General features: G+C 33.1%; 1 protein-coding gene across 27 annotated transcripts in view; it reads right to left on the bottom strand.

Moving 5' to 3' along the window:
• LOC551259 (titin) overlaps nt 1-13,961 on the bottom strand; it is a 206,043-nt gene that overhangs the window by 8,620 nt on the left and 183,462 nt on the right. For 22 of the 27 annotated variants that reach the window (XM_026441807.1, XM_026441814.1, XM_026441832.1 and 19 more), the window contains 10 exons: nt 10,614-10,639; nt 3,579-10,521; nt 3,096-3,143; nt 2,879-2,992; nt 2,629-2,781; nt 2,119-2,482; nt 1,427-1,742; nt 800-1,088; nt 372-440; nt 134-266 (listed from right to left, as the gene is read on the bottom strand). In XM_026441807.1, the coding sequence (XP_026297592.1) occupies nt 134-266; nt 372-440; nt 800-1,088; nt 1,427-1,742; nt 2,119-2,482; nt 2,629-2,781; nt 2,879-2,992; nt 3,096-3,143; nt 3,579-10,521; nt 10,614-10,639 (8,455 nt within the window). Of the gene's footprint in view, nt 1-133; nt 267-371; nt 441-799; nt 1,089-1,426; nt 1,743-2,118; nt 2,483-2,628; nt 2,782-2,878; nt 2,993-3,095; nt 3,144-3,462; nt 3,513-3,578; nt 10,522-10,613; nt 10,640-10,967; nt 13,722-13,961 lie in introns of those variants that run through there. The other 5 variants (XM_026441835.1, XM_026441808.1, XM_026441812.1 and 2 more) reach the window with 5 other exon arrangements.

The following is a 13,961-nucleotide window of genomic DNA, read 5'->3' as shown; positions in this document are numbered from 1 at the left end:
GGATAATCTTTTAATTAAAATTTCTTATTCTAAGATCTTTCTTTTTAAATAATACCTTTGTATTTTTTTGTTTTTTCCGGTTATAAAGGATTAAAAATTTGATCTTTAAAGATAATAAAATAAATAATAATACCTTAACCACGTGACTTCCGGTACAGGATTTCCAGTAACTTTCGCGACCAATTTGAAGGTACCTTTTTGCGGAACAGTAAGTTCTTGGAATCGTTCCGTGAAAAGTGGCGGTTCTGGTGCTCCGCTTGGTATCTCTACAAAAATATTTATATATTTAAAAATTTCCAGAATTATTCAATAAATGTAGAATTATTGAAATATTAAGATACACAATGAATGCAAGCAGAAGCATATCCTACCCTTGGTTAAAGTGTAGTGTTCGTACGCATGTTGTTGGAAGCTAATGGTCAGCGAAGGATTCAAGTTTACTGAAAAAACGATGTAGCGAAGCAATGAATTTTGCAGCATTAATATATTATAAGCATGACGTAATATCCTTTAAATTGAAAATTTAAAAAATGTTAAAGAAAATTTAAATAGACTCTCTAACAGAAATATGAACCATTCAATATCTAAATTGAGCAATTTTTTGATTTTTGTATCACAATATATGTCATGTTAATATATTTCAATTTTTTAAAAATCAAAGGAATTAATTTAATAAAAATTGATCAGTTTGGATATCAATGTAACTCGTATATTGAAATAATTTTAATATGAGAATAAAAAGCGAATAAGTAAGCTTTTTATAGCAACAGGTTAGCATTAACATGTTCAATGTTCTTACTTTCAACTGTCAATGTAGCTTTCGTTTCAACCTTGCCGAGATCGTTAATAGCTGTGACAGAATAATCTCCACTGTCAGATACTTGAGGTTGAATCAATGTTAATGTGTTCACGTGGCCATCTTGTTTCGGGATCAGATCCTTCAATGGTTTACCATTCTTGTACCAAGTCACTTTAGGAGCTGGATTTCCTACGATTTGTGTCGATAACACCACGGTTTCACCCTCTCGTATCACATATGATTGCAATGGCTCTAAAATCTCTGGTGGTTCGTGTTTACCAGTCTTCACCTGTGTGATGTTAAATTTAAGTTATTTCAAATTTTGTACCTTTAGAAAATAGAATTATAAAAAAAATTATTATATATTCAAATTTAAAGAGAAATTAATTTAAAAATATTATATTATCTTAAATTTTTGTAAATTTGTGTATTTTCAAAGAAAACTAAAAAAAAATATATTTTTGTATATTATATTTAAATAGAAAAAAACTTTTAAAATATAATAATCTACTAAGATATATAATATATAAGATTAATAGATAGACATATAAAAAAATTAATTGGAAAAGAATAAATATTCAATAATAATATTATCAAATTAATAATTATTGTATTCGAATTACAAACCTTCATAGGAATCTCAATGGTAGCTTCACCTTCTCTGTTCTTAGCGATGATGGTGTACTTTCCTTCCTGTTTCTTTTGTACTTTGGTAATTTTAATCACGCTGCAGTACATATGCATATCACTTTCAGTAGCAACTACGATGTTCTCTTTGGTTGTGATCTGCATATCCTTGTAGTACCACGTTATTTCAGGTTCCGGTACTGCTACCAATCGACATTCCAGAATCACATCTTCACCTTCGTTGACATATTTCGCTTTTGGTTTTCGAGAGAATGTCGGTGGTATTCCTTCCAAGATATCGGCAAGCGATGATTCTCTGCAGAAATTGTACAAAATGTAAAATTCGGTTTCCATATATTTTCAAAAAATAAATAAATAAAGTTAAATAAAAATTTTGAAAAATATTCATCAAAATAATAGATGTGAAATAATTCGTAAAAAAAACTAATGTGTGAAAGAAATTAATTTTTATTTTATTATATATTTTATATTAAAAAGAAGATTATAAAAATATTATAATATTGTATATTAGATGTAAATCAGATACATCAAAAAAATTAAATATTAAAGAAATAATGTAAAATAAAAATTATAAAATTTATTAAAAAAAATTTAGTTTAAGAAAAAAATTAAGTTCATAAAAAAAAATTGATGTTTAAATTAAAATAATTTCCATTTATAAAAAAGAGTACCTTGACAGACTTTTTCTGGATGGACCAGTCAGATCTGATCCATGATCAGAAAGAGGCGCTTCCACGATCAATTCCGTAGTACTGGAAGCAAAACCAGCAGCGTTTTTGGCGACACAGGTGAAAGTGCCAGCATCTTCAGGGAATACTTCCCTGATTATCAGAGTTGCTACATTATCATCATCGTAGTACATTTGGAAGTCAGGGGACGGTTTAATGATGGCAGTTTGTCGGAACCATGTGATTTGAGGCCTTGGTAAACCTTCCACTTGACATTCAAATTGAACCGTGTAACCATCTGGTGTATGAATTGGCTGCAATTTTTCGATAAATCTCGGTGCTGATGTTTTCTCTCCAGGACCAGGTTCTGTAACATTAAAGATTAATTTATCATCAAATTTATCTAATTAATTAATATATTACGCATGTATTAAAAAAAAGATAGAAATATTTTCAAAATTGTTTTCTTCAAATATATTTTTTTTATATACGCATAAATAAAATACGACATACTTTCAAATACAGGTAATTTGTCAATTTTTTCATGTAATTTGCGTTGCAGATAATGAGTATAATGGACTTCGTTGAGAAGATATTGCGCTGGAACCCAACCTTTTTCTTCTGTCAAATGTTTTTTCACGAACCACCAATCCTGATTCGTGTGATCTGGAAAAAAATATGCACAACGAATAATAATAAACGTTGACCCAATTCTATGATATTATACAATATTATTTTAACGCGTAAAAAGATAAATACTTACCGATAATGTAAACTCTTTCTCCTTCAACGAGGTTAATAGCTTCGTCGGTTTCTGCCACATACGAGCAAATCGAGAACATTGTGTCGCCATCGCGGACAACATATTCGATTTCTTCTATAACATTTCGATCGTTTTCAAATATTTATTGATATTCAAAATAAAATAACAAAAATAAAAAATATTCCATGTGTTTTATGCGAACAATAAAAATACATACCTCCCTCTGAAATATCTTCTTCTCTGGTGATACTAAGTGACGCCTCTTCTGCAACGCGTTAAACGAAGTATTATAATAAAGGTAAGCAGTATTAATCATACAAATTGATTAACACAATCTATTGACATAACAATTAAAATTGAAGCGGCGATATACTACACAATATTAATCATACTCGTTCTCAACGAGGTATGAGTATCGTTAGATCTATAACTATTCTCGCTAGAAATTCGTTACAATGTTCTAATGCTGTTCAAGTACGTTATACAAAGTACCGATATGCTTTTCATTCGCAATGGATTAAGAAGCAGGACATTTTTAGGCTTCGTTTCGATGGCATAGGGATATTAGGGGCAAGCATACTCACTAAATGCACCTTATAGCCTGATGAAGCATGTTAATGTTTCTATATTATAGCTGAAAGCACGTTATATCAGATTAAACGTTATCTGCAAAATCGGTAATTGTGAAATCTCTTCCAACCTTCTTCATAAGTGGACACGCGTCTTTTGGCCTTCAATTTCAATGCCAATGTTTCGTCAATTTCCTCTATGGAATATTTTCTTTCATGTTTCAATTTCAGTTTCACATCACCCTCCTCGACATCTTCCACTTTATATGGTTTAGGTTCCTTCTTCTTCCTCTTTCTGAATGGAAGCCTCATTTCATCAGTTTCCAATTCCTCAATACTATATTGATCCTTGGCCTCTTCATCCGATTCTATGATCTCTTCTATGATAGGTCCCGAATCATCCTCGATTTCCTGTATTATTTTGATCGTTTCTTCTCCAGCCTCTTCAGAATATGTCATTGGCCGTTTCTTGGGCTTTAGTCGAACTTTACCGGACATCGAAATATCTTCTTCTTCGTAGGTGTTCAATGAGATCTTGAATTCTTGTTCTACGTCTTCTTTGGTCTTTGTGGACCGTGGTCGGAACGTTACGTTTTCCACCTCGGTTACTTCATTGATATCTGGCCTTGGTTTCCTCTTTGGACGTAATTTTCGAAGAGTAACATCTTCGTAGATCTCTTCGATCGGTTTAGGGGGCTGCTTCGGAGGTTTTCGTTTCACGGTGAATTCTTGCACCTCTTCCTTTTCTTCAGGTTCTTTCAATTCTTCGAATTTTTTAATAGTTAACTCTTCAGTCGCTTCTTCTTTGACTTTGCGTTCAGGTTTCTTCTTCTTTATTTGTATTTCAGTTGATACTTCCCCTTCTTCTTTTCTTTCCTCGGGACCACGAACTTTCTTTATGGTTATGGCAGTTTCTTCGACTTCCTCCGGGACCGTCGGTTTCTTTTCTGGTTTTTTCTTTTTCTTGATAGTAAATTCTTCGGGCACTTCCTCAGCTTCTGTTGAAATCAACTTTTTGACGGTTACATCGGCAACTTCTTCCTCAACAACCGGCTTCTTCTTTTTCAGAAATACTTCAACTTCTTTCGATTTCTTTTCTTCTTCGACCGGTTTTGGTTTTGTGATGGTTACTTCAGTGACTTCTTCTTCTTCTTCTACGATTGATTTCCTCTTCGATTTTGGTCTTAGTACAACCTCCTCAGGAGCCTCCTCTTCTTTCGTTTCTTCTTCAACGATTTTTTTGATCGTTACTTCATCGGCAGCTTCTTCTACTATCGGTTTTTTCTTCTTAGATTTTTTCACTTCTATTTTTTCAGTTACTTCTTCAAGTACTTTTTCTTTTTCTTTTGGTTTTTTGAGTGTAATTTCTTCCGTTACTTCTTCTAAAACTGGTTTCTCTTTAGGTTTTTTCTTTTTCAATGTAATATCCTCTGTAATCTCTTCTTCTTCTTTTTCTACAAGCTCAGGTTTCTTGATAGTAATTTCATCAGCTGCCTCTTCTTCTACAGGTTTTTTCTTTTTCGGTTTCTTTATCTCTACTTGTTCGGTTACTTCTTCCGGCACTTTTTCTTTTGGAATTGGTTTTTTCAATGTAACCTCTTCCTTCACTTCTTCTAAAACTGGTTTCTCTTTAGGTTTTTTCTTTTTCAATGTAACCTCCTCTGTAATCTCTTCTTCTTCTTTTTCTACAGGCTCAGGTTTCTTGATAGTAATTTCATCAGCTGCTTCTTCTTCTACAGGTTTTTTCTTTTTCGGTTTCTTTATCTCTACTTGTTCGGTTACTTCTTCCGGCACTTTTTCTTTTGGAATTGGTTTTTTCAATGTAACCTCTTCCTTCACTTCTTCTAAAACTGATTTCTCTTTAGGTTTTTTCTTTTTCAATGTAACCTCCTCTATAATCTCTTCTTCTTCTTTTTCTATAGGCTCAGGTTTCTTGATAGTAATTTCATCAGCTGCCTCTTCTTCTACAGGTTTTTTCTTTTTCGGTTTCTTTATTTCTACTTGTTCGGTTATTTCTTCTGGCACTTTTTCTTTTGGAACTGGTTTTTTCAATGTAACCTCTTCCTTCACTTCTTCTAAAACTGATTTCTCTTTAGGTTTTTTCTTTTTCAATGTAACCTCCTCTATAATCTCTTCTTCTTCTTTTTCTATAGGCTCAGGTTTCTTGATAGTAATTTCATCAGCTGCCTCTTCTTCTACAGGTTTTTTCTTTTTCGGTTTCTTTATTTCTACTTGTTCGGTTATTTCTTCTGGCACTTTTTCTTTTGGAACTGGTTTTTTCAATGTAACCTCTTCCTTCACTTCTTCTAAAACTGATTTCTCTTTAGGTTTTTTCTTTTTCAATGTAACCTCCTCTATAATCTCTTCTTCTTCTTTTTCTATAGGCTCAGGTTTCTTGATAGTAATTTCATCAGCTGCCTCTTCTTCTACAGGTTTTTTCTTTTTCGGTTTCTTTATCTCTACTTGTTCGGTTATTTCTTCTGGCACTTTTTCTTTTGGAATTGGTTTCTTCAATGTAACTTCTTCCTTCACTTCTTCTAAAACTGGTTTCTCTTTAGGTTTTTTCTTTTTCAATGTAACCTCCTCTGTAATCTCTTCTTCTTCTTTTTCTATAGACACAGGTTTCTTGATAGTGATTTCATCAGCTGCCTCTTCTTCTACAGGTTTTTTCTTTTTCGGTTTCTTTATCTCTACTTGTTCGGTTACTTCTTCCGGCACTTTTTCTTTTGGAATTGGTTTTTTCAATGTAACCTCTTCCTTCACTTCTTCTAAAACTGGTTTCTCTTTAGGTTTTTTCTTTTTCAATGTAACTTCCTCTGTAATCTCTTCTTCTTCTTTTTCTACAGTCTCAGGTTTCTTGATAGTAATTTCATCAGCTGCCTCTTCTTCTACAGGTTTTTTCTTTTTCGGTTTCTTTATCTCTATTTGTTCGCTTATTTCTTCCGGCACTTTTTCTTTTGGTATTGGTTTTTTCAATGTAATCTCTTCCTTTACTTCTTCTAGAACTGGTTTCTTTTTCTTTAAAGTCACTTCTTCTAGGATTTCTTCTTCTTCGTTTTCTACAGGCTTTTTAATGGTGATCTCACTAGTTGCTTCTTTCTCAACTGATTTCTTTTCTTTAGGTTTCTTGATTTCTATCTGTTCTTCTTCAGACACTTTTTCCTTTAGTTTCTTTAATGTAATCTCTTCTTTTATTTCCTCTGGAATTGGTTTTTCTTTTGGTTTCTTTTTCTTAAGTATTATTTGTTCAGGAATTTCCTCTTCTTTCTTTTCTTCCACAATAGATTTTTTTACAGTGATTTCATCACTAGTTTCTTTCTTCACAGGTTTCTTTGCCTCAGGTTTCTTTATTTCTTCAATTATTTCCTCAGATATCTTTTCTTCTGGTTTTTTCAATGTTACTTCAGTAATTGTTTCCTTTTCTTCTATTTCTTTTTCCTCTACAACTGGTTTTTTAATAAATATTTCTGGAACTTGTTCCATTGATTTCTCAGGTTCTTTCTTCAGCGTGATTTCTTCAATAACTTCTTTCGGTTTCTTTTCTTCTGGTTTTTTGAATGTAACCTCTTCCTCTTTAGTAGCTTTTTCTTTAGGTTTCTTTAGTTTTACTTTGCGCTTCAGAATAATCTCTTCTGCTTCTTTTTTAGGCGCTGTAGGAGCTTCTTCTTCTTCTTCCTTTGCAGGAAACTCTTTGATATCTTCATCCTCAGGTTTATCTTTCTTCCAGCCTTTCAACGTTATTTTTTCCGGTTCTTCCTCTGGTTTTTCTTTCTGAGGTATTCTAAACTTAACTTCCGGTTCTTTATCTGGTTCTGGTAGTTTAGGTTCTCCTTTTATTAATGGAATTTGTTCTATTTCTTGATCTGGTTTTTTCTTTTTTTCTCTTTCATATGGTTTTGGCATTGGTTCTGGTGGTGGTTTTTCTGATTCCTCATGCTCTTCAGGCACATATTTTTCGAGCTCTGATTTGTCAAATTCCAATGGTCTCAGTTCTTCATGTTCTAATTTCATCTTTGGTTTCTCCTTCTTTTCTGCCTTAATTTTCTCTTCAGACTCTGGTTTGACTGGTTTCTTCAACGGTTCTTCAATTTTTTCCGGTTTCTTTTCAGGAATCTTTTTTAATTTCATCATTTCAGGTTCTGCTTTCTTTTCTTCTGGCACCTTGCCTTTTCCAACAACTAACTTTTGTGGTTCTTCTGGTTTTTCTGCAGGTTTCTTTGGCGGACGTTCATATATCAATTTGTCCTCTATTTTTTCCAAAGGAACCTTTTTCAATTCTTCGAATTCTTGATCCAATTTTTCTAATTCTGTGACTTCTTTCTTGGGAAGTTTAATCTTCTTCACTTTCCTTTTTAGAATTTCAAGAGCTTCTTCCGTATTTCTAGACAGAATACCCGTTTGAACTGGATTTACTTCCAGTTCGCTTATCTTTGGATATTGTATTTCAGGTGGATAATCTCCGACAAATGTAATTCTACTTCGTAACATAATTTTCGGGAACTTGGATTCTTCAATTTCCTTCTTTTTCGGAATCACTACTTTCTTTAATTTAATTGCAGCAAACTGAACAGTTTCTGTAGGTTCTGAATATTTTAACTTCATGGGTTTGATCTCTTTTCTTTCGATTTTCTGAGGTACCAGTTTCTGCAAGGATTCTGGTAAAGGTTTCTTTACTTTCTTCTTTTTTGGTTCCCATTGTATCTTTTCAGGCATAGGTTCCAGTACAGGTCGTTCATATTCTGGTTCTACCCATTCTTCAATATTTTCTTTCTTAACTATCTTCTTTTTCTTCTTCTTCTTTATTTCCTTTGGTTTCTCATGAATTTCCTCGATCGATTTTTCTTCTAATATTTCTTTCTCTTTCTTTTCTAGATCTTTTTCTACTAAGACTTCTTCAACCGTAAATTTTTCATCTGATTTTTCTTCGACAGATATTACTTTATGTTCCTCAGGTTTTCTCGTTGATAATTCTTCGGCAACAATTTCTGAAATAGTTTCTTTTGATATAATTTCTTTCTTGGGCTCGACTTTCCTTGGTTTTTCTTCTACTATTTCTTCTATTTTTTCGTCGAACTGTTCCTCTTCCGTAATAATAGGTTTCTTTTCTGGTATTTTTTTCTTTTTTAATTTCTCTTCCTTTTCTTCTGGTTTTATTTCTTTTGGTTTCTCTTTTTTGAATTTTTCTGTCTTTGGAGCTTCTTTTAATTCAGGTCTTTCTTCAGGAATTTCTTTTACTTTTGGCTTTTCTCCAATCTCACCGTTCGTTATAATTTCTTTCTTTTCCTCTTCTTTGGGTACTTTCTTTACGGAAACTTCAGTAATTTTTGCCTCTTCTTCCACTTTCTCTTCCTCTTTAGGAACAGCTTTTTCTTCTTTTGGTTGTTTCTCTTTTATCTCTTCTGTTTTAATTTCAGGAATCATTTCGGTTATCTGTATCTCTTCCTTAGGAAGAATAGTCTTTTTAGCTTTTTTCATTTTTAGTTCTTCTGGTGTTATTTCTTCTATTATTTCTTCTATTTGTTCCTCTTCAGCTTCCGTTGGTATAAGTTTCTTTTTAGCCTTTTTCACAATTACTTTCTTCTCTTCTACTTTACCTTTCTCTTCCTTTTCTTTGATTATTACAGCTTTATCTTCTTCCGGTTTTTTTACTTCTAACGCTTCTTCTGCAGTTGTAGAAATGACTTCGGTAATTATGATACTATCTTGAGACATGACTTCTTTCTTTGCTTTAGTTTTCTTTAGTTTCTCTGTAATTAATTCTTGTACTTCTTCTTCTAGCTGTTCTTCTGTTTGAGGTACAGCTTCCTTCGGTGCTTCCTTTATTTTTATTTCCTTCTTTATTATCTTTTCTTCCGTTTCCTTAATTTTAGTAGCTTTCTTTTTCATAATTTCTTCAGGAAGTTTTTCTGTTATTACTTCAGAAATCACTTCAGTTATCTCAACGCTTTCTTTCTCAGTTGGTTTAGCTTTTTCTTTTTTCATTTCAGGCTTTATTTCTTCTATGATCTCTTCTTTGTCTTCTGGCTCAATTGTTGCAATTGGTTTTTTCTTCTTTGGTATTTTTTCCATTTCTATCTGCGTGATCTCTGTTTTTTCTTCTTCCACTTCTGAGACTTTGCTCTCTTCTGGTTTAAGTTTCTTTTCAGGTAACTGTTCGATAGAAGTTTCAGCAATAATTTCAGTGATTTCTATGCCTTCTTGAGGTACGACATCTTTTTGGACTTTTTCGTTAACAGGTTTTTCAATCACGATTTCTTCAACTTCCTCTTCAGGGGTTTTTCCTTCTGTGAAAATCGCTTTCTTCTTCTTGATTATTTTCTTTGTCGGTGTTTCAATGATTTCCACAATTTTACGTTCCTCCATTGCCTTTGCATCTTCTATTGTTTTCTGTATAACTTCTTCCACTATCTTCTTCTTTTTATCTTTTGATTTCTTTTTAATGATTTTTTGCATTGGAGTTTCAATAATTTCAATTATTTCTTCTTCTTCTTCAACTATTTCTTCCGGTTTTTTGGGTGCTTGTTTCAGATCAATCTTCATTACTTTGACCTTTTCCTTTTCTTCTTCAATAATAGATTTCGCTTTTTCTTTCTGTGGTTTCTCAATTACGATCTCTTCAACAATCTCTTCGGGAACACCGTCATCTTTTACTACCGCTTTTATTTTCTTCACTACTTTCTTTATAGGTGTCTCGATCACTTCTATTATTCTTTGTTTCTCCATTTCTATTGTTTCCTCGCGTGGTTTCTGAATTATTTCTTCCACCACGATTTCTTCTCCTCCTTTTTTCATAGGACGAATCTTTTTTCTAATAATTTTTTGAGTAGGTGTCTCGATCGTCTCGAAGATTTCTTCTTCCTCTTTAATGACGACCTCTTTCTTTTTCTTCGGTATATTTCGTACATCGTGTTCAGTGATTGTTACTGTTTCTAATTCTTCCATAATTGGTTGTGCCTCTTGTTCATCAGGTTGCTCTATTATTATTCCTTCTACGACTTCCTCTGTTACTTCATTTTTAGCTTTAAGAGGTTTTTTCTTAATAATCTTTGGTTTCTTGATTTCCTCGACAGCTTTCTGTTATTTATAAAAAATCAATTTCAATAAATTTTATATCCATAATTAAAATAAAAAATATAAATAATTTTAAAATCGATTATAAATCTTACCTGTTCTACAATTTCCTCCGTGATATCTGTGAAAAGAATAAAATGCTTTAGATTTGATCTTAAAATAAAATATCGTTCCAAGCTTTTCTTTATAACATATCATAAATTATTTAACGAATAAACGAAGATAGAAAATAATAGAAGCATATAAACAAAATGCTTATAAACATATACATCGATTACAAGTTATGTATATAGTATAACATCAAGTATATTTGTCCTTCATGTCTTTGTATTTTGTATTGTTTAAATCGTATATCATTTATGCTCGATAAGTGAAAACTGGCGTATATATATAATATAATTGTAGACTATGGTGATGGTATAATTGTAATAGGTAAGAAATGGGCTTACCTTCCGTCACTTTCTCGTCAGCTTTTGGTTTTGTTGGTCTTTTGTGTTTTGGTTTTTCGTGTATTTCTTGTGTAGTGTCTTCGTGAAGTTCTGTTGTTGCTGTTAATGGTTTTTTACCTTCCTCTTCCACGATCACCTCTTCGGTGATCTGTTCTTTACCTTCGCGTTTTTTCGTGACGCGCTTTTTGCGCACCGTTTTCTTTGCTCCGTCCTCGCTCATGATCTCGCTCGTTACTATTTCTTCTTTGATTTCTTCGATAGGCACAGGTTTCAATTCGATCGATACGGCTTCGAGTTTATCCTCGACAATTTCTTCGACCGTCACCATAGGCTCTACACCCTCTTCCTCTATCGTTATCTCTTCGATAACTTTCGGTTTCTCGTCTCCACGTTTCGTTGTGGTTTTCTTCTTTTTGATCTTACGTTGTTTCTTTTCTGGTGTTTCTTCCATGTTCACGGTTGTAACAATCTCGACAGTCTCGACAATATCGTCGTCTTTGGGAACGAATTTTAAATAATACTCAGGTTTCTTTTCTTGCTCTTTTTCTTCTTCAGGTTTCTTCCAAGGTTTTAATTTAATTTTCTCTGGCTTTTCTTTTGAAGCTTCAGATTCAGGAATTCTTCTTTTAATTTCTTCTTCTTCTTGAGGTTCTCTCGGTTTTGGAACACCGGGTACTATTGGAACAGCTTCAGTTTCTTGAACTGGTGTCTTGTGTTCTTTCTTCGGTTTCTTAGTTAGCATTTTCTTAGGCACTTTCTCTGGTTTCTTTGGATATTCTAATTCTTCTAGTTCTTCTAATTCTATTTCGGTTGTTTCTATTTCGTATGGTTCGAATGGTTTTAATTTAGGATATTCTTTCTCTTCTTTCTCTTTTTCAGGCTTATCTACTTCATCTTTCTTTTTTGCAATAGGAGCAAGCTTTTCTGGAACACTTGGAACTTTTTCCGGTATTTTTTTCAATTTGATTATTTCTGGCTCTTCCTCTTCTGCAGACCGAGGCTTTCCTTTACCTATTTTCAATTTTTTCGGTTTTTCTTCTTCGGATTCTTTGGATTTAGGCTTACGTTCGTATGGTGCTATTTCTTCTCCTTTTTCTAATGGAATTTTCTTTAATTTCTCGAACTCTTGATCCACTTTTTCCAATTCTGTTATTTCTTTTTCTGGAAATTTTACCTTCTTGTGTTTCATTTTCTTTAATTTCAATGCTTCTTCCATTGTGCGAGATAGTTCACCATTCTGCACATAATTAGGTTCAAGTTCAGTAATAATACAATATTTGATAGATGGTGGCCATTCGTGTTCCGTAATCCGACTGCGTAATAAAACCTTAGGGAACTTGATTTCATCTTTGTCTTCTTTCTTTTTTGGTTTGACAGGTGCTTTTTTCAGTTTAATCTGTGCAAACAAAGGAGTAACTGATTCCTCAAATTTCGGTTTGATAGGCTTTTGTTCTTTGATGCTAATTTTCATCAACTGTGGCTTTTCGCCTTTAAGCTTTTCAACAGGCTTCTTTTTCTTCACTTTCTTTTCTGGTTTCTCTATTAGAGGCTCTACAAGTTTTTCCAGAGGTAATTCTTTTTTCAATTCCTCGAATTCTTGATCCAGTTTTTCCAGTTTGGCTATTTCTTTTTCCAAACGTTTTACCTTTTTCTTTTTAGATTTTGATAAAATGGCAGCTTCTTCAACATTGCGAGACAAAATACCATTTTGAACTTCGTTCGGTTCAAATTCCTCGATTTTCAAATATTTTATAGCTGGAGGCCATTTTATGGGTATAATTCGACTTCGAAGAAGAACTCGAGGAATTTTTTCTTTCTTTTCCACGGGTCGTTTCATGGTTGGAGTTTTACGCAATTTAATTTGTGCAAACTGAGGTTTATCCATAGGTATTTTTTGTACTTCAAGTTTCGTGGCTTCGACTTTAGTTACTTTGAGACGTTCAAGTTTAACTGGTTTCTTAAGTTTTCTTAATGAAATTTCAGGAACTTCTGGAATTTCTTCTTTTTCTTCTTTAGGAATAGACACTTTTTTAGAAACTTTTTTAGGAATTTTCCTCTTAACGATTTCTGGTTTACCTTCCTCGGTAACAATTTCAGTAACAGTTACTTCTTCAACTACTTCTTCTACTTTTATTGGGTCCACACGTTCTACAGTAGGAAGTGCTCTTACAGTTTCTTTCACAATTTCCTCGATAGGACCTTCAGTAATAATTGTGACAGGAGATTTGCCTTCCTCTTCAACTAGTACAATTTCTGTCACTTGTTGTTTCTTTCCTTTGCGTTTTATGGCCTTTTGCTTCGTAATTTGTTTAGATTTGCCTTCCTCGGTCATTTCTTGTGTGATAGTAACTTGTTTACGAATCTCTTCTAGTTCATCTGGTTTAGCGTATTCTGGAGCAGACAGAACTTTCAAAGTTTCTTCAATTATTTCTTCTGTAGGACCTTCAGTAATCGTTATAACTGGAAGCTTTCCTTCTTCTTCAACAGTGATAGTTTCGGATACATGTTGTTCTCTTCCTTTTTGTCTAATTTGCTTTTTCTTAGTAATCTTTTTCTTAGGTTTGCCTTCCTTTATTTCTTCAGCAACAGTTACTTGTTCATGAACTTCTTCTATCTCTGTTGGTTTCATTCGTTCTGAAATTGGTAAAGATTTTATCATTTCCTCAATCACTTTTTCAACAGGGCCTTCAGTGACAGTTGTAACAGGTTCCTTTCCTTGTTCTTCAACAGTAATAACTTCAGTTACTTGCTGTTCTTTGCCTTTATGTTTGATAATTTTCTTCTTAGTTGTCTTCCTTGGTTTATCTTCTCTGTTTTCCAAGGAAATGAGAAGGCAAAGGTACAACGACTTCTCTCGACGAGAAGGCAAGAGAAAGGATTCGACACCCGTCCCACCAAGTCTATTTATACGTTACCTGATAAGAATTTTTCGAGATTTCAAGTGGGAATCGGTCGAGTCGTTTATCGCGCGATTCGTTTAGATTTATCAAGCTG

Source organism: Apis mellifera, linkage group LG7 (genome assembly GCF_003254395.2).
Source record: "Apis mellifera strain DH4 linkage group LG7, Amel_HAv3.1, whole genome shotgun sequence".
In the NCBI taxonomy this organism is placed as follows: Eukaryota; Metazoa; Arthropoda; class Insecta; order Hymenoptera; family Apidae; genus Apis; species Apis mellifera.
Note: the sequence above shows the minus strand (reverse complement) of the source record. Positions and strands in the feature narration are given on the sequence as shown.